Below are 19,473 nucleotides of genomic sequence, written 5' to 3'. Positions count from 1 at the left end.
AAATTCACTCCACCAAAAAGGCAATGGCGGGATTTTTTAAGTTCACCTTATGCTTTTAAAATCTTGCATTTATGCATTTTTTCTACAGCAGTGGTTATACCATTTTTGTCCCATGTGGTATGATAGCAATGTATGTTATAGATCCCAATGGGATGTGATTCTTTGATCTTCCGAATTTCAACCTCAACATACTCAGGCTTCTTTTACCTTTTAGTAAGGCTGATCATATGATGGACCGGATAATGGTTCCTGGAATATAAAAGGGATGATTCCTCCCTTAACCTCATCTAATCCTTCTTTCTTTCGCCGTTCCCTACGACTATAGAAAAAAAACTTTTTTATAATGACTCGTGTTGCTCTCGTCACCGGTGGTGCTCAAGGTATTGGTAAGGCTATTGCTGTGCAATTGGCTAAGGATGGTTACAAAGTTGCCATCACCGATCTTTCCTTCCAAAAGGAGTTGGCTTTGAAAACCGTTGAGGAGCTGAAGAAATTGGGCACCGATGCCATCTTCGTTGAAGCTGATTCTTCTAAGCGTGAACAACTCTTCAACGCTGTTGAGGAGACTCACAAGCAATTGGGTGGTTTCGATGTCATCGTCAACAATGCTGGTATCGTTCAAGTGGCTCCATTGGAGGAGGTCACTCCAGCAGACTTGGAGAAGATCAACAACATCAACATCGGTGGTGTCCTGTGGGGTATCCAAGCCGCTGCTAAGAAGTTCCAGGAATTGAACCAGCCAGGTAAGATCATCAATGCCGCTTCCGTTGCTGGTCACACCGCTTTCGAGATGATGGGTGCTTACTCTGCTACCAAGTTCGCTGTTAGAGGTCTGACCCAAGCTGCTGCTAAGGAATTGGCCTCAAAGAAGATCACCGTTAACTCTTACTGTCCAGGTATCGTTCTTACCCCAATGTGGGATTTGATCGATCAGAAGATGGGTGATTATGCTGGTGTTCCAAAGGGTGAGACTGTCAAGAAGTACATTGGTAACATTGCCCTTGGTCGTGGTGAACAACCAGAGGATGTTGCTGGCTTGGTCAGTTTCCTCGCTGATGAGAAGTCCAATTACATCACTGGTCAAAACATTAACGTTGACGGTGGTATTGTCTACATCTAATCTTATTTATAGCTACACTAATGAAAGTATCATGTCTATTTTTCATAGATTTAACAATGCTCTCCATCGATATATGAACAACAAGATCGTAGTTCTCTATGGCTTAACTTTGCAATGTTGTGACATTTCACCTTGAGTGACGTCAATGACGGGAATTCCAGTTGACCAATCTGTCCAACATTCCATGTGGGTAGTAAAAGTTCAACTTCCTTCAAATTTGGAGCATATAGAGAGAGGTTAAACTGCTTAACTTCACCAAACTCCACAGTGTCATGGATTTTTAAGGTCTTGAGATTTGGGAACGCAATTGGATCCGCCACATCTGTAAGAAATGAAATATCGACACCTTTTATGAAGAGATGTTGCAATTGTTCAAAGATTATAAACTTGTGAACAACGCACCCGTTTGATGATAATGGATCAAACAGAAGATCAAGAAATAGGCTTGTTGTATCTCTAAACATTGTGATCAAACTCCGCAAGTGTTTCGTTTCAGTTTCCATCTCTGGAACATCCAAGCAAACACCACATTGGTCAATTGTTAAGCTTGTGACACCTTCTGCACTGATCACTTCAGGTATATAATCTATATGGTCTGTCATGAACCTAACCTTTGACAAATTCTGATAACTCATGAGAAGTTTGGATGTTGCCAAAGGTGCATGAGAAAGGTCAACTTCAAGGTGACTTAAGCAGGTAAAATCAGGATGGAACTCTTCTCTCAAGGGTTCAACAAAATCAACCAAGCTTAGTCTTCTGACACTGTTGAGGAACTCATAATCTGTAGTGGTATCAACCCTAGAATAGTACTTAAATGCAAACCTCTCTGGTGACATATCATCTGAGGTAACACTTTTTGTGATCTTTAACACTTCCAATTGTGAAAAATCACACTGTGTTACCCTGGGGAACTGAGAACCAGAGAAATACAACTTGAGAGACGTTTTCCCATGTGTGAAACTTGTTGCAGTCATTTGTGGTCTTCCCATACTATTATGGAGCACGTCGTTATTCGCAGATGAAAATCCAATGCTTGCCTCATTCTCAACGTGAAATGTACAATTCAAAACTTTATGAAAATTCTTAATGAGAAGTTTATCGCAATTCAAAGAGACTCCTTGGATAACTGCATCATTTCTTGTGTTATCTTGGAGAAAAAGCATGATGTTTGAGTATGCTTAGTCTAATGTTGCATGTGTAAAGAAAGAATCATCACAACTCTCGAATGTGGTATAAAACCAGTCACCAGAAATATTAAAATTGGAAGATGCATGACAGTCTTTAAAAGATACCTCTAACTTCACATCTGCCTCGCAGCTTATGTGGAAGTCAGTTGAGCCAACATCAATGTTGTTAAATTTAAGCTTTTGGTTAGAGCTGGCTTTAATGTGCACTTGTGAAAGCCTAGAAATCATATCAACAATCATGGACTGTGGTGACTCATAAGGAAAGAAAACGTTCGTAAACTTTGCAAATTTAACGTTCCTTTTATTATGATCTAGGATCTGTAAGTCAATCGGGTCTTCAATCGATAGAAGGCGCTGCTCCAAAGGAACCCTAATCATTGGTGACTCGAGGGTAAGTGATTGAGGGAAGCAGAAGATATTGTAAGAAGTTTTCGTCATCGACACCAATGATTTATAGTCCCACCATTGGAAGTCTGCAAAGTGAATAATATGAATGTAAGGATTAGGGCAAATCAGTGTTTGTGCCAACATCCTTCTACTATAAACAGGCAAGAAATGCCTAGCATAGGTGTAAAGCTCCTGGTCATCTGTTATGAGGTGAACTTTCCTGGAATAATCAATTTTTTCTGGTTTCACAGCTTTTGCTAGATTAATAAAGTCATGAACACTTCCCAAGTACGTCATAACTTCAAGCTGAACCTCAAGTGGGAGTCTCAAAAAGCAGAAACATTGAGTAGACAAACGTAGCATTTCAAGAGAAGACTGTGACACTACGATTTGTTGTTTTTTGCTAGGACGAAACCAAAGAATATCATTAGTTGGTTTGGAAGGAAACACCTTCTGTCACTTTCTTTAAGTACTATTCTGCTTAAGATCTCCGAAGGCAAGGCGAAATGTATTTGAAAGGCCTCAAAACTTTCTCAATTTTGCATTTGGCCGTACGATGTATGTACATCACTACTTTTGTGTCAAAGAACATCCAAACATCTTACCCGATATTGGACACTTCCGAGGGATATTTACGTATTATCTGACTGCCGTTTACGGGAAACAGAGCTCGAAATGGTGGAAGTAGTACAGCCTCTCTTTATTACTGCTCCATTATCCACTATGCTATTAAACCTTACTAACAAAGTTGGTGGTGAGGTTTCAAGCGTTTCATTACTACGCTGGACAAAAGCTTTAATAGGACCTTCTCATTTTGTTTCTGAAAACAGAACCACTTCCAGTAGAGTAAAATCATTTGATTGCCCTTATTTATCGGCTATAGGGTCATTAATTCCTGTAGACTCACATATAAATGTGAAATGTATTCCTAATATGTATGTATTCCTATTGCTTATGTAATTGTTTGGTTAACGCGTTATGTAAGTTGGTAAAGGCAACACTCTCCGAGACATAAACAAACAAAAAGCTCCCCCGATGCTCACATACCAATTTGACACGTTCTGTATAACACGATTGTATCCCAAGTAGCCTTTAATTGTTGACAAATGAGGTGGATAATCCTCTTTGTGGTTCTCACGATCCATTTAGCTGGCCTGCTTCTCTTTTGTATGGGATTTTTCCCTTCAAAAGTTGTTCTTCCGGGATACGGACAATTCTCATCTGATGATGCCTTTGATCCCCAGTTTAACAAGGTCATCGTGATGGTTGTTGATGCATTGAGAAGTGATTTTGTGTTCAGTGATCGATCCTCAATGGAATTTGTTCAGGGCTTGCTAAGAAAGGGATCTGCAATTGGCTACACTGCCTTTTCAAACCCTCCCACAGTGACGTTACCTAGATTGAAAGGTATCACTACTGGCTCGACGCCGAATTTCTTGGATGCTGTTTTGAACGTGGTTGAGGATGATACGTCATCTACACTGGCAAATCAAGATAGTTGGCTGAAACAGCTCAAGATTGGCAATAAAAAAATCCACATGTTTGGTGATGATACATGGATAAAGCTGTTTCCTGGTGAGTTTGATGTCAGTGAAGGTACCAGCAGTTTCTTCGTGTCTGATTTCACAGAGGTGGACAATAACGTTACACGTCATTTAGATCAAGAGTTGAACGAACAGAAATGGGATTGCTTAATTTTACACTACCTTGGACTGGATCATATCGGCCATAAAGGTGGACCAGAGTCTACCTTTATGCGTCCAAAGCAGAAAGAAATGGATGAAATTGTGAAGCTAATCTATGATGCTATGGAAGAAGACACTTTATTTGTGCTTTTAGGAGACCACGGTATGAATGAAATCGGAAACCATGGTGGGTCCTCAGCTGGAGAAACATCTGCAGCGTTGGTTTTCATAGCTGACAAGTTACAGGAATTGAACAAAACGTCCCAATCTCCCCTGAGATACAACGATGAATTCACTTACTACGAAAGAATCCAACAGATTGACCTTGTTCCAACTCTTTGTTCGCTACTAAGGCTCCCAATCCCAAAAAACTCTCTTGGTGTTTTCATTAGAGATTTCCTATCCTTGTGGCCTGAAGATCAAAGAAAGTTTGTACTAAAGGAAAATTTGCTTCACTATGATGATTTCAAGAAGAATGATTTCCCAGGGGATCCTTCAGAGTCAGAGACTTATGAATGGCTATATGAAGCTCAATCTGAGTTGACTAGATCAGCCTCGAATTATAACATGCCTTTAATTTATTCCGGTGTTGCAGCTATTGCAGCTGCTACTATCCTTACTTTGTGGAGATGTTTCAAGCTTTTCAAGAACCAAGCAATCATTATGATCTCAATGACATTCATTTATAGCGTAACAGCATTTGGGAGTAGTTTAGTGGAGGAAGAGCATCAAATTTGGTGGTGGTTTGCTACTTTTTTCGTTGTGATTTTTAGCTATGATCAACCAGTTGTCAGTGCTTTCTCACTGCTTCTTTTGAGGTTAATTAGAGGCTGGAACAATAGTGGTCAAAAATTTGTTGGTGATACCGTATATCGGTACCTAGATGAAAATTATCATCTGAATTGGATTCTCATTGCTATTACAATCTCTTCAATCTCATTCAGTTTGAACCAAGGGGGCTTCTCTAAAACATATCCAGTGGTTGGATTCATTTCAACCTTTACAACTTCTCTCTGTTTGTTCAGCTTCAAACTGATGTACTCGGTTATAAATGGAGATCAGATCCCAAAACAATTGAACAGACTCGTGGAATTTTCATTGGACTTGACTAACGTTGAAAATGAACACGAAGCCCTTGTGGAAGTTGCCAAACTTTTCTTCACATGTGTGATTGGTTTGATATCAATTAGGCTATTCCTGCGTTTTTTCGCTGGCAATAATTACTGGTTCTACACTGATTTGCACAATATCTTGACACTTGTGTTAATTTTTCAGACTTCCATTCCTAACATTGGTCTCTTTTTGGTGTTATTCTCTTTGAAGAACGTTGTTGGATATATCGTTGGAACGTTTGTCGACTACGATAATGCCAAAGTTATTGGCTATACCTCGATTGCCCTGGTAATACTTCAAAATCTGACCTTTTTCAGTTTTGGTCAAACAAATTCCTTGAACACTGTTGATTTATCCAATGCTTACAACGGTATCAAGAGCTATAACATTTTCGCAGTTGGGTTGCTCACATTTCTGTCGAACTTCGCCGGCCCAATATACTGGGAATTTGCCTCATTGCCTATTTTCCTTGAGAACTCTTTAGAATATAAAGTTTCCAAAGGTGAACTGTTCAGTATTAGATGGAGTACCAATGCTCTTTTCTACTGTTTAAGCACGTTTTTCACTGTTATTAGTTGTGTCGTCCAGAGATACCACTTGTTTATCTGGACAGTTTTCAGCCCAAAGGTGCTATACACACTAGTGTGGAACTTATTCATCAATTTCGCTGTGGAGATAATAATTCTCTTTGTCGCTTTAATCATTTGAAATATATATTAGAGACCATACCTATATTGGTGGAATTATAAACGCTATATGGTTGAATGACAATATATTGATACCATTATCCCTACAGAGCCGTATTCAAATTGTGTATAGTAGAATGGTAGATCTCTCATCCTCAATCACTTCAAGCTTCAAGGAATTCTTGACAGTTTTTAGGTGATATACTCAGAATAGTCAGCTTTATGGAATTGGCAAATGATTTGATCTCACCAACCACACTTCTATCAATTACACTAAACAAAGTCGACATTCATGTCGTAAATAAACAAGCGCGCGCTTTTATACTGTTATCATATAGCAGTATAAACTGCTACACATCAGACTCATTTTTATACTCCATTATCTAACCGAATAACAATTCCTTTCATGAGCTGCAAATCATCAAGTCTTTGAGAATCTACTTGATTTTGTTTTGTTCTCATGTTGATTGGGAAACGCTAAATCCTAACATGGGAAAATAGACACTCACAAATTAGTGCTTTGTAGTCAAATGCTCTAAGAAAAACCAAACATTAACGAATCAATATTGCTATAGGCTTTTGTTATCCAAAGGTTACTATAATATCTGTGTAATGAATTGCCTAGGAAAGTCTTACAGATATAGGCAGTACAGCTATTGTGTCCCGGTAACAAAAGATGGAAAAGGACAGAAAGAAAAAAATGAAAACTTCGACGAAATTCATCAATTTCAAAGATTAATTGGCATTAAAGGAAACAGCTTCAAAAGATGTTCAGATTTGTTGCCAGAAGAACACTCTTCACCTCCTCCATTCTTCGAAACAGTACAGCACAAGCTACTACTGCTACTACTGCTAGTAATGCCGCTAAGGAAACAGCTGCTAGCACTGTCACTGTGAAGTCTTCGTGCAAAGCCGGTACTTCACTCAATTTGAAGGTGAAGAAGTCTGGGGAAGATCCAGTTGCATTAGAGGACAGTGAGTACCCTGAATGGTTGTGGACTGTGCTAGATCCAAAGGCTCAACAGGCAAAGCTGGACAGTGACCCTGCAAAAAAGGCTAAGAAAGAGATGAGACTCAGAAATAAGAAGAAGATAAAAATGAACAACTTTATTGCTCAGATGTGAATTGCAAACTTATGAGATGAACCAAACCTGTACATAGCTCAATATAACAAAGAAATAGCTCAATATTTTATCTGTCTTGTCATCATCACTGATGTAAATGATGTAATTACTTTAACCCTAAAACATCCGAACACCACAATCTTTCGAAGAGGGAAAAAAAAAGTAAACAACAAAAGTTAACAGCTGTTGAAGAGATCAACAACTATTTGAGATCAACACGAGCGGTTAGTAGGAGCGATGTCGTTTTTAGAGAAATTACAGGGACAAGAGATCGTGAAGAGGATTGTGAAAGAGTCCAGTAGCTCTATTCCGTTTTCAGCCTCCAAGTTAGCACAGAGAAATGGATCAGAGCTATTCTTTGCTCATCAATCCACGGTGAGATGTGCAAGAATTCCAGACTCGACGAGTTATAAAGTACTTGACATACCAGAAATACAGTTCCAGATTGACGGGCTGAAGCTGAACAGTTCGGGAACTTTACTTGCTGTGTATAACCGTAACAATTTGGTCATCACAACGTTACCTTCATCTCAGTTCATGACCACACAGGAATCTTTGATCAAAGTGAAATCGTTTGTCATTGCAAGGGATTTAATCTGCTCGTTGAAGATTGTTGACTTGCAATGGAATAAAGTATCAAGATTTGACTCTACTGTTGTTGTACTCTTTGAGGATGGTGCTTTAAGATGTTTTGACCTGAGTTACTCTCTTGATGAACCAAATTTCGTATACAACTTGACCGTTTCTAGTAGAAACCAAGTTGGATATGCCACTGACGTTGTTGATGACCCTGTAGCTATAACTTTTGGTTCGGAGGATTCGTTGAATGGGCAATTGATATTGTACATCTTGAATTCTGAAGGTGATGTTTTTTCAATTTATCCTTTCTACCCAAGGGAGATTGCTGTTTCCAAGGATCAAATCGAGGAGCTGCTTAATGAAACTATCTTACTGACAAATAGAATTGTTGATAGCGATTCAAATGTACTTGAAAAGAAATCAGCTATCAATCAATTGAAATTTGTCAAACATTTATGGGCTCAAGTTCCAACTGCACAAACAGAGACTAGAGGCACACAGAGACTACTAGTTCTCAAACCTGACTCTTCACAGTCGATGGTTACACAGGGTCCTTATTCCATTGAGCCATTCCCAGATACTTTGTACACAGATAACGCTACTGGGATAAGTTTTGTTAATTGCGGATCTGTCGATATCCTCATCATTGCATGCGAGAAAAGTGGGCTTCTTTTCCTCCTTCCTGATTGGAACATTACTATGAAGTTTAGAAATCAAGATTTCGAGGAATTTGTCATATTGAACGAGAGTGGTGAGTTTGCGCCATCTTTGACCCTGTTAGAGTTCAAGAAATCTCAACATCCAGCACAGATTTCATTATCACCATTCACATGTAAGAACAAAGTTTTCCTGAAAAGAGAAAATTGTATCTACAAAGTGGATTTAGAACTATGGGCAAACGAGCTTGAAAGTTATTTACAAAAAGGTGACTCAGAATCGCTTGCCAAAGTACTCGAGTCTGATTTCAACTCGGATTTGGAGCTGTTAACGACTCTATCACCAAATGAACAGTATGAAGGACTTGTTATATTGGAGGATGAGTACTCGAGTAAATACGTGGCTGTGCTAACTTCTTCAAACTTTAACGTGTTTTTGTTGTCTCCCGAGACACAGACTGAGAGTCCTAAGGATAATGTTGACATTGCACCCATTTACTATAAAACCAACCTGGATTCAACGCCATTCTTTATGATCGACAAGTTGGTTCAAGACATTCGAAAATTCAAGATTTCTGCACCAAGTGGATCGAATAACGTTATTCAGCTTGACGAAACCGGATTGCGTGATGTAAAGGATATAAGCACACAGGTTTTGGAAACGTTGGTCAACTACCATAAATTCGTAATGAGTTTGAACTACAGAGTTGATGCTCAAAAGAAAGAGTTTGTCAGGCAAATCGACACTACCAACGATCTTTTACAAAAGTTGGACAAAGTTGAAGAGAAACAAGTCGATAACAGTGAAAGTATACTGAGGATCACACAGCGCCATGAGGCGTTACAAAAGAGACTGGCAACACTTGCGGAGAAATTTGACAAGAGTACCGATTTACCACTGAGCAACTCTGAGAAGGGATGGTTTAAGGAGATTCAAAAAACTACGTTATCCTTCAACAAGTCTGTTAAACAACGCAATTTGTTTGCACAACAACTGTCCTTTATCAAAAAAGAGATCGACTCCAAAAAGTTTCGCAAGGAAGAAGATCAAGAATTTGGAGAGCAAAATTGGGATAGCATTAACGATATTCTCAAGGAGAGTAAAAAACTTTTGACTGAAACGTCTGGAAGATTAAAGCAAAACTTCTTACAGCTGGAAGCTGGCAATAAGCAGACGTTCGTATAATTATATAATGCTTATATAAATCCATCCTTTCATAAGTAGTTTTCATTAAAAATCAGTGACACGTCCGTTGAAGGAGTAATCACCGTGTTTGAGAGGATCCTGCTTTGGACCACCAATTTCACCAGTCTTTGGGTTAACATCACCTTCAAATTCTGGAATGGTTCTGAAATACTCTGGGGAGAATCCACCAATATCTACACCGGCTTTGTCCATGTACGGGGCAGCAGTTGGGTCATCTTCCTGTGATATAGAGTTGTTGTATTCCTCAATGGCTATTTGGGAAGCTGCAATCTTTTGAAGCCTTTCGAACTCTTCCTGCTCCTCCTTTGGTAACTTTGGAGGTCCTGGTGTGATTGTGAAGTCCGATTTGAGAGAGTAAAGACGCACAGACGTTAATGGAACCCTTCTTGCAAGTCTCAGGGTTTGTAATCTCAGCATGTTGCAAATAGTTCTCGATTTTACTTAACACGCTAATGGCGACAATGGAAAGAATACTCCATTTATGGGTGCGATCTCGAAGGCGTAAAAACTACAGTGGGGGTTGGCTAAATTTATGATCGGTAAAAGTTACCCGGGGTTAACAAATGGTAGGGACAGCATAAGGAAAAACTTTCATTTCACTACAAATTTAGATGGGAGATGAGCTCGAGTGATTTACACTTATTAACCGTTGTAGTATTTTAACAGGATCCTTCAGCGATGGACAACGCTTCACAAGAAGAAGATGTGCTGAAGACGATTATGCCACTTCTGGCCCCGGTAATTAGAGCATCCGCTGGATTAGCCTCAAATGATATCAACTTCTATACCAGTACAGAGCCGGACATCGCTAGACACAGTGATGAATCATCAGGTGCGCTATTGAAATTGATTAACGATGTTGTATCTTCTGTGGAGTCTAACGAGGTTGGTGAAGTTCAAGATAAGACTATGAAGGAGAACTGGTCTCTTATGAGTAACCTGATTGACGAATTTTTGGAGAGATCAGACATTGCTTTTGATTCTCTAAGAAAGTCCACAGGTTCTGGTGGGGCTAGTCAAAAGCAGATGAAGTATTTGGATGATTCAACCAGTATCCAATCCCAAAGTGGAACCCAGAGGAGACAAGACAAGCCACAGAGGAAGTTTTCTAAGCCGGTGGATAATTCTGAATCGCACCCTTTTAGGCCATCATTGACATCAAAGCCTAATGCCATCGTACCCTTCGAAAGAACCTTTGACCTTGTCCCAGAGGAAGAGGGTATCCCAGAGCACTATAAACAACCATACGAGACGGAGATTTTGAACCAGGACTATCGAAGCGAGATATTGGAGATTTGTGAACCGCAATTATACAAAGATTGGGATGCGACGGATGCTATCTGGGTTGATACACCAGAGACATTGAAACAGATGCTGGAGAAGCTAGAAAATGCCACAGAAATTGCCGTGGATTTAGAGCATCATGACTATAGATCCTATTATGGTATTGTCTGTTTGATGCAGATTAGTACCAGAGAGCAAGATTGGCTTATAGACACTTTAGCATTACGTGATGAATTACAAGTGTTGAACTCGGTCTTTACAAATCCAATGATCACAAAGGTTTTCCATGGTGCATTTATGGATATCATATGGCTACAGAGGGATTTGGGGTTGTATGTTGTGAGTCTGTTCGATACGTACCATGCATCTAGACAATTGGGATTCCCTAAACACAGTTTAGCCTATTTATTGGAGAGATTCGCACATTTTAAAACATCAAAGAAGTACCAATTAGCTGATTGGAGAATACGTCCATTGACAAAGCCAATGAGGGCATATGCAAGATCTGACACCCATTTCTTGTTGTATATCTACGATCAGTTGAAAAATATGTTGATACAGTCAAATAAGCTGGAGACAGTCTTATTCGAATCGAGAAATGTTGCCGTGAGAAGATACGAGTATTCAAGATACAGACCAAAAAATAGCGGTCCTAACAGTAATGTTGTATCTTTGATTGAGAAACCAGATCCATGGAAAAGTTTACTGTACCAGTACAACTTACCAATGTCTAGAGATGGAATAGTTCGTGCCTTGTATGAATGGAGAGACTCCATGGCGAGACAGGAAGATGAATCTCCAAGATACATTATGCCAAACCAGTTATTAGTTTCTCTGGCCTCGTTGGCTCCAACTGACCCTGCAGGTGTACTTTCTGCAAGCACAATGATATCTGAAGTCGTCCGCAAGAATTGTAAAGCCATTGCAGAGTTAATTGCTGGAAAACTCCAGGACACAAAAATGGAAGATATCAAATTGTTAAACGAAGCAACAAGCCATGCTTTAGATGAGGGTGAAATCCAAGTCACTGAAGAGTCCGTCTTAAAGGAAGAACAACTATTCAAGGCGCTACAAACTTCCTCAGCCATTCCGTTGCAACTCAGAAAGTCTTCCCAATTACTTTCGTCCAAAATGATTTCTCAGAAACCATTTGTCAAATTCAGATCGAGTGAGACAATTCCTCAAAGTATCAATGATCGTAAAAAGATGGTTCAGTCTCTTTTGAGCAAGTTTACCCAGACACCAGAGTTGGTTGATTCTGAGCATGGAGACAAAGACATGGAAGTTGAAGATATCTCACAACCTGCTGTTCCACCTGAACCACTCGAGCAAGAGGAGTCTACATCGCAGCCATCAATAATGTTTAAGAATACTGAAGATATTATTGTCCTGAATGAGAAGAAGAAACCAATCAGCAAAGTTGTAAAAAGAATACAACAGAGAGGAGAAGCTTTCGATTACTCAAAAGCAGACAAAATTATCAAGGAACCTTCTCGCAAAGACAGGAAAGATAAAAAGAGATCCTCTAATCAGTTTGATCCTTACACAAAAGAATCTGAAGGTCCAAGACCGGCGAAGAAGCAATCGAAACCTCACCAAGGAAAGACTGCAACTTTCAGTAGCAAAAAGAATAGACGTTAAAGTACATAATCTAATTTCAAAGACAGACGATTGTCATTTAATATGTATCATCTATATAGAAATTGAATTCTGTAACTTAAAGATATTTCTTCAACTCTCTAAGTCTAACAACAGCCTTTTCTAAAACGTCATTGTCTTTACAAAGTGCGAAACGAAGAAGATTCTCAGCAACATGCTCATGCTCCTTGATGTAGAATTCAGTTGGAGGAATGGAAACAACACCAAGTTCATTAATTAACCAGTAGGCCAATCTAAAGTCCTTAGCACGAGCCTTGAATTCTGCTGGGAATTCATAATCTTCTGGAATCTTCACCTTGGAGAAATCAACAAGCAAGTAGTAAGCACCATCTGCAACAGTATATGGAAGACCCAACTCTTCCCAAACCTTGGTAAAGATCTCATACTTCTTCTTGTACTCAGAACGAGTTTTTTCAAAGTATTGATTCTTGGTCACTTCATCGAAAGCAGTCGCAACAGCTTCTTGAAGGGGAGCAGGTGAAGAGAAACAAATTCTTGTATGTGCTAAGGCAGCATACTTTATCAATTCTGCATTACCAATAACCCAACCGATTCTCCAACCAGTAGCAGCAAATGATTTACCAGCAGAGAATATTGAGAATGTTCTTTCTGCAAAGGCAGGTGATAAAGTAGCGATTCTTGGGAAGTCGTCACCATAGTAGAGATTCTCATAAACTTCATCGGAAACAATCAAAAGATTATGCTTAACGGCCAGGTCACCAATCTTGGTAAGTTCCTCTTTGTTGAAGATCTTTCCAACTGGGTTATGGGGAGTGTTGATAAGGATAAACTTAGTCTTGTCGGTTATAGCAGCTTCTAGCTCGTCGTAATCGACTCTCCATTCAGATCCCTTAACATTACGCTCTGAAATTTCCTTTGGTGGATGCAGTGGCACGTAAACAACTTTTCCACCTGGAAGCTCGATATTGGAAATGTATTGATCGAAGAAAGGTTCGAAGACAATAACCTCATCTCCTTTTTCGATAAACCCAGTAAGGATGGTTAACAATGCCTCATTGGCACCTGTTGTGACAAGGATCTCATCTGTCTTTATTTCCCTTCCATAGCGCTTACTGTATGTTTTGGCAAGGGCGTTCAACAAACTTGGCTTACCCCTGGTATGAGCATACTGGTTGTTTAATGGCACATCCAATGCATCTTTGGCAGCCTGAATGACAAAGTCAGGAGGTGAATAAGAGAAGAATCCTTGACCCAGATTGATAATCTCGCGGTCACTTTGAGTGGCTGCGTGAGCAGCTGACTCATTGATAAGACTCCAGATGTCCTTTCCAGAGGCATTGAAGTATGGATTATGACTTGGTAATGATGACATTGTCCTAACGATTCTCGAAGTAGTGGTCTTTATCATCCAATTGATTAAGTTCTGAGAAAGAACTGGGTTAACTTTTTGTTGATGCTCTCTGTGACCTTTTTTCAATTTAAAATCTTGCGAATTGTGGCTTTTATCTTTCCATCTTTGTCACGTCGGCGTTCTCACTCATTCTGGGAAACAAAGCTTCGGAGGCGGGCAGTATAAGGCGTTAGAAGGAGCCACACGCACAAACACATAAACAAATACTGGGGCTCACTACGAACTGTATATGATTCCAGCACTTGAAAACCATTACTGTTTTCTCTTGTATAGAAACGTTGGATATAAGTGTATTTCATAATATATGAGAGTTCAGAATCGGGGAACAGAGAAGTGTTTGGAATTTTATATAGGTAGTTGAACAGGCTCCTCTTCATCAGGTTAAAAAAACCTCGATGGAGTAAAGACATCACACCATTATACCAATGGCTAACAAAAAGTCCATGCCTTTGATCTATTAGAATGATACTAATAGAAAATAGCGACCCGATCTTCAAATTTTCCCAAAGTATACCAAAAGGTAACTAATACATGAACCAAGAACTGTACAGAGTTTGGGCATGTAATCTTCAATACAGCATGAGATATAACCATTCATAGTTTGTATGGTATGATCAAGAAAAAAGCATAAATTTACTTATATCTCAGCAACGAAACAAGATTTGTGAAATCTGGCGAGGAAAATAAAAGAAAAGATCTACATAATCATATATACACTCATTTTCAGATTGATTGGATGAGTGGTTCTTCCAAAAGAATATCCCCGTTTATAGATATATGTAATTCTAGTTCTCAGTTGCCCCAGCAATAGTAAAAATGTTAGGATGTTTCTAATTTAATAGGCATTGTTTACATTTTGAATTCTTATCAACACAAAATGACACAAAATGACACAAAACCAATACAGCTTTATACACAAAAGTGGAAACATCACAAACAAAAAAAGGCCTAAGCTTAAAGAAGAAACATCAACAGCCAATCCAGAACCACAGCGGCAGCTTCAAACGAATGGAGATATGACACAACAGGAGGACCCACAAATTAATGAGACAGACTAACTGACCGGCTATGAGAACAAGACACGAAGCTAAGAAACCTCCAAGTTCTGTCATGGAATATCTATGTAGAGATCACAGACTTACCACAACAGCCGCCGTTACCTGAACTTGATAGTGGAACTATGGCTGATAGAATAAGAGGCAGGCCAAGAACTGCGGCAAAGGTAGCAGAAAGGTCGTTAGAGGAAATTAGACGTGATGGTGCTTTTGACCATGATCCCGACTTTGAACACATCATTAAACGTGAGACCAACGGTTTTAATGAGAATGATAGTTCAACCTATGAACAACAACAACTGCTGAAATCACGGAAACCACCAAACTCAGTATATCATCGACGTGGCCTTGAAAAGTGTTGTGATTACTGCTATGCTCTCCTTATCGATGCAGAACTACCATCTTTTTGTTGCGACAGGGGCAAAGTTTTACTTGGTGACATATTCAAAGAACCTCCACAGTACATGAAGGATATCTTATTGGATCTAATCACATCCAAATATTCTCGAACAACCAGTCCTGTTATTTCATTATCATCCTTAGGTTCTAACAGTACTGGTGATTCGTGAGGTGGAACTTATTCAATGACCAACAACGACCGTTTATTCCATAGGGTTGATGGTTTGATAGCTCAGGAAAATGGAGAAGAGAAGTTGGCTGAAACTCATACACTAAATCCAGGCTTAGCTACAAATCTTCATTTTGAATTGATTAGAAATGTTTTTCAGAACGATGAAGAGTATAATAAACTCGAGACGGCCTACATTAGGAAGATTGATAAGTTTCTCTCTCAACAAATTAGTTATGCACAGCTGTTATACACCGCTAGAGAACTTGTTCAACAGGAAATTACACAAAAGGGGTTAACCAGAAGAGAAATTATCGTGGAATTTGCGAATATTGAACTGACGGCACTAACAAACCGAGAACATCAAATTACCAGGTCTTCAAGAGTTTACCTTGGTACGCAGAAGCAATAACAGCAGAACCTACTTCAATTTCAGTGTGAGGGAAAGATCTACAGGTCACTTCAATTTTATCAATACTATGTGCAAAAGTGTTTTTTTTTTTCTTTGGGTTTTCTTTTTTTATTAATTAAGGGGGGGGCCAATTTTTTTTCTTCTTGCCGTTCTTCAATTTGTTTTCTTTCCCCCTTTTGGCTCTTTTCCCCGGGTTTGGGCTTCCGTTTTTCGAGGCTTTTTCGGGGTTTCTTTTGTTTGTTTTCAGGATTTTTCTTTTTTTTAACCGGGGGCCCAGGGATTTAAGTTCATTCCCGCGGGTTGTCGCGGTGTGCGTGTCTCTCGCGAGTGTCCTTCTCGGTGTCTGTGTTTTAGGCCTTGCGGTTTACTTTTTTTGTTAAATTGTTTGAAGTCCCCCAAGTTGGCCTTTTTTTTTTTTCTTTTTTTTTTTGGCCGTTGGTTTTTCTTGGTTATTCCTTTTTTCAATTTTTTTTAGTTAAAATATTTGATAGCAGGCCCTCCTGTCTTAGGAGACCAATCACCAAACGTTTTATTTTATTCTCAGATAAAATGAAGCGTATGTGTGAGGAGGAAGCAAAATATCAATTCTCAGTTTTTGAAAACAGCAAATGACTAATTTAAAACAATCTAGGAAACGTTTCCATGAATCAACTCGATCCAGTACAGAATTTACTGGAGCGGTATATAAAACCAAAATTAAATCTTTAATGCATTATTGTTAAATAACATTTCCATGGTCTCTACTTTCCATATCTTCAAACAACGTGATCTCTATCAAAATTTGAATATATTTATTCAAAATAGGAAAACTAGTTTACTAATATTTGATCTTACACACATGTCAAAAGCTTTATTTCATTATATCATCTGTTTTACAAGCCGAATATATTCTACTTGATTTGAAATGTCTTAGGTCAATAGTCAGATATAATCAGTTAAAGAAAAACAATACAAGAAAGAAAAAAATACGAAAAACACAAACACCAAAGAAAATAAAAACTAGAGTGAATAGGGAAACACATGCCAAACAAAAAAAGCAGAGAAGAAAATAAAATGCATCTATAATAAAGAATAGAAAACACGAAACAGGTCTCACAAAATTTTTAATGCGTATTTCCATACAGTTTCACTCTCATAGAAATGGTTATACAACTATTAAGATACCACGAACTTCTCCCATATAAATCTTTCCTGGATCAATTTCGGTCCCAATACTCGCATCATGCAAAATATAGTCTTCATAATTGTGAGATCATAATTTATCCTTAAACAGTTCTTTTTGAGTTTAATCTATACTCTCAAATATTTGTGAGTATCTGAATATGACATTGTTCTAAGTTTTGTGGTGATGCATTTAGACTATTTTGAATTAGATTTAAGACGAAAGTTCCACATTTTGCTCAATATTCTAGTCCTGATTTCTTCTCGCGTACTTGCTGGGTCTGTGTTTTTCTATTCTTTCTTGATTTGATTAATGCCACTTCGAATGAATTAATTTTTCGTGTTTATGTAGGCACGAAAAGAAATACTGCTAAATGTATTGCTGCATTTTTATTGAATATCAAGAGATCAGAGAATGAATGGAGTTGGGGTATAATCGCATGATGTGTGTTTTATGAGAGGAGACATACCATGTAAAGAGTTTCAACCAATTTTACAGAATGAATGGAGATTCACAATACAGCAAGTATTAAAATTATATTAAAGTGTCAACGGATGGTGATTCGCTTCACATTTTAATCAGTTGCATCTTACCACTAGCTCTTACTTATTAGAGAAGTTATGTCTTTTTACTGATAATAGTTGCGGCCTTCGACATTTATCATTTGACAAATCTTTGTGGAGATAAATGAAGTTTAGGAACATTTAAATTGTCAGATATGTTCTAGTTTGCTGCATTGTGTAATTTGAATTTTTAAATGAATAAATAGTGGGATATCATAATAAAGGACTAAGTATGTATTAAGTAATACTTATGATATATTTTTGAAGATATACTCTTTGGATGAAGATCTCTTAAACCAATGATCTTCTTTGTGAGATTTTGTGAGAACATATTCGCTTTTATTTCAGTACAATTTTGTTTTCTTTGATTGTGTTGTTTGATATCGACTCCTGCTGAAGTGTCTCTGTTGTATATGCAATGATATCATGGAGGGAATGTTTTTGGATATTCTTGATTGAATCTTAAACGAATATATGAAGGAAAAAGTAAATTTAAAAATGTTCAAACAAAAGAAAAAAAAAACAAAAACACAAGAAAAAGAAAAGAACAATAAAAAGAGAAAAGCCAAAATAGAGGAAACGAGGTTTATATAAAAAATGCCAAAAGACATGTCCTGTTATGTTTCGTTGTGTTTTTGTTTTGTTTTATTTTATGTTTGTTGTTTTTCAAATTGATGGGTGACAAGCTCAGTAAAGAATTCAAAAAGGTATGGTTTCAAAATGGTAATTGTTTTGTGAAGAATTGTGTTGCATGATGTAAATATGTTGGTAGAATTAGACAAGACTTGATCCCTCTTTAATAAAATGATGATTCTTGGAACGAATGAAATCAACGCCTAAAGAGTTTTCTTGAACTGCAGGGTAAGATTTCGTTTAAGTGTTGTAATGATACTAATTTGTGTACCGTTAGTATGAAAAAGACTTGTCTCGCCCTTTAATTAATAAAAGAGGACATCATCTCAAAGATCGAAAAGCACTGACACATATTGATAAAAGTGAAGCCGCCTGTAGATCTTTTCTTTGTGCGTACTCAAATTAAAGTCTGGTTTGTTGGTAGTGCTTCCCCGCACCAAGGTAAACTCTTTAACCTCTGAAAATTTGATGTTCTCGGCTTCTTCGTGCTGTTGGTTCAATATTCGCAAATTGAACGATAATTTCTCTTCTGGTTAACCCGATTTCTGTAATTTCCTGTTAAAGAATTTGTTTATCGGTATATAACAGCTGTGCATAACTAATATGTTGAGAGAGAAACTTAGCAATCTTCCTAATGTAGGCATCAAGGTTATTATCCTCTTAATCATTTCGAAAAACACTTCTAATGAATTGAAGATGAAGATTTGTAGCTAAGTCTGGATCTAGTGTATGAGTTTCTTCCAACTTCTCATGTCCATTTTCCTGAGCTATCAAACCATCAATTCTATGGAACAAACGGCCGTTGATGGTCATTGAATAAGTCCCATCTCTCGAATCACCAGTACTTTTAGAATCCAAGGATGATAGCGAAAGAGTTGTATTGATTGTTCGAGAATATTTGGATGTGATTGGATCCAATCAGATATCCTTCAAGTACTGTGAAGGTTCTTTGAATAACCACCCAGTAAGACTTTGTTCCTATAACAGCAAAAAGATGGTAAATCAGTATCGATAAGAAGAG

The 19,473-nt window shown here is 38.2% G+C and overlaps 10 protein-coding genes across 10 annotated transcripts in view; 6 read left to right on the top strand and 4 right to left on the bottom strand.

Annotated features, from left to right (window-relative positions):
* Positions 1–97: 97 nt before the first annotated feature.
* On the top strand, positions 98–1,120 carry CYBJADRAFT_184165 (short-chain alcohol dehydrogenase; the record flags this gene model as incomplete). Its single annotated transcript, XM_020217111.1, has 1 exon — positions 98–1,120. The coding sequence occupies exon 1, from the start codon at positions 344–346 to the stop codon at positions 1,118–1,120; it is 777 nt and encodes a 258-aa protein (XP_020071565.1). The 5' UTR covers positions 98–343.
* A 37-nt stretch (positions 1,121–1,157) lies between these two features.
* Positions 1,158–3,175, bottom strand: CYBJADRAFT_167178 (uncharacterized protein). The gene is made up of 2 exons (XM_020214802.1): positions 2,337–3,175; positions 1,158–2,297 (listed from the first exon to the last, which is right to left on the bottom strand). Exons 1-2 carry the CDS (start codon positions 2,989–2,991, stop codon positions 1,171–1,173), a joined length of 1,782 nt encoding a protein of 593 aa, XP_020071564.1. The 5' UTR covers positions 2,992–3,175; the 3' UTR covers positions 1,158–1,170.
* Positions 3,176–3,738: 563 nt separating this feature from the next.
* Positions 3,739–6,288, top strand: LAS21 (mannose-ethanolamine phosphotransferase LAS21). The gene has a single exon (XM_020214801.1). It carries the CDS (start codon positions 3,801–3,803, stop codon positions 6,198–6,200), a length of 2,400 nt encoding a protein of 799 aa, XP_020071563.1. The 5' UTR covers positions 3,739–3,800; the 3' UTR covers positions 6,201–6,288.
* A 638-nt stretch (positions 6,289–6,926) lies between these two features.
* Positions 6,927–7,383, top strand: MRPL37 (mitochondrial 54S ribosomal protein mL54). Its single transcript, XM_020214800.1, has one exon. It carries the CDS (start codon positions 6,946–6,948, stop codon positions 7,300–7,302), a length of 357 nt encoding a protein of 118 aa, XP_020071562.1. The 5' UTR covers positions 6,927–6,945; the 3' UTR covers positions 7,303–7,383.
* A 136-nt stretch (positions 7,384–7,519) lies between these two features.
* Positions 7,520–9,897, top strand: NUP82 (linker nucleoporin NUP82). The gene has a single exon (XM_020214799.1). It carries the CDS (start codon positions 7,540–7,542, stop codon positions 9,721–9,723), a length of 2,184 nt encoding a protein of 727 aa, XP_020071561.1. The 5' UTR covers positions 7,520–7,539; the 3' UTR covers positions 9,724–9,897.
* On the bottom strand, positions 9,401–10,292 carry SDH8 (Sdh8p). Its single transcript, XM_020217916.1, has one exon. The coding sequence runs from the start codon at positions 10,159–10,161 to the stop codon at positions 9,769–9,771; it is 393 nt and encodes a 130-aa protein (XP_020071560.1). The 5' UTR covers positions 10,162–10,292; the 3' UTR covers positions 9,401–9,768.
* Positions 10,293–10,367: 75 nt separating this feature from the next.
* On the top strand, positions 10,368–12,727 carry RRP6 (exosome nuclease subunit RRP6). The gene has a single exon (XM_020214798.1). It carries the CDS (start codon positions 10,423–10,425, stop codon positions 12,667–12,669), a length of 2,247 nt encoding a protein of 748 aa, XP_020071559.1. The 5' UTR covers positions 10,368–10,422; the 3' UTR covers positions 12,670–12,727.
* Positions 12,418–14,249, bottom strand: BNA3 (kynurenine--oxoglutarate transaminase). The gene has a single exon (XM_020214797.1). The coding sequence runs from the start codon at positions 14,018–14,020 to the stop codon at positions 12,746–12,748; it is 1,275 nt and encodes a 424-aa protein (XP_020071558.1). The 5' UTR covers positions 14,021–14,249; the 3' UTR covers positions 12,418–12,745.
* Positions 14,250–15,239: 990 nt separating this feature from the next.
* On the top strand, positions 15,240–15,683 carry CYBJADRAFT_172491 (uncharacterized protein; the record flags this gene model as incomplete). The annotated part of the gene is made up of 1 exon (XM_020216347.1): positions 15,240–15,683. The coding sequence occupies one exon, from the start codon at positions 15,240–15,242 to the stop codon at positions 15,681–15,683; it is 444 nt and encodes a 147-aa protein (XP_020071557.1).
* A 3,542-nt stretch (positions 15,684–19,225) lies between these two features.
* Positions 19,226–19,473, bottom strand: part of CYBJADRAFT_167167 (uncharacterized protein) — a 2,894-nt gene continuing 2,646 nt past the window's right edge. The window contains exon 3 of the mRNA XM_020214796.1: positions 19,226–19,473. Within this exon, the coding sequence (XP_020071556.1) occupies positions 19,300–19,473 (174 nt within the window). The 3' untranslated portion in view covers positions 19,226–19,299.

This window comes from Cyberlindnera jadinii (assembly GCF_001661405.1).
Source record: "Cyberlindnera jadinii NRRL Y-1542 unplaced genomic scaffold CYBJAscaffold_4, whole genome shotgun sequence".
In the NCBI taxonomy this organism is placed as follows: Eukaryota; Fungi; Ascomycota; class Saccharomycetes; order Phaffomycetales; family Wickerhamomycetaceae; genus Williopsis; species Williopsis jadinii.
Note: the sequence above shows the minus strand (reverse complement) of the source record. Positions and strands in the feature narration are given on the sequence as shown.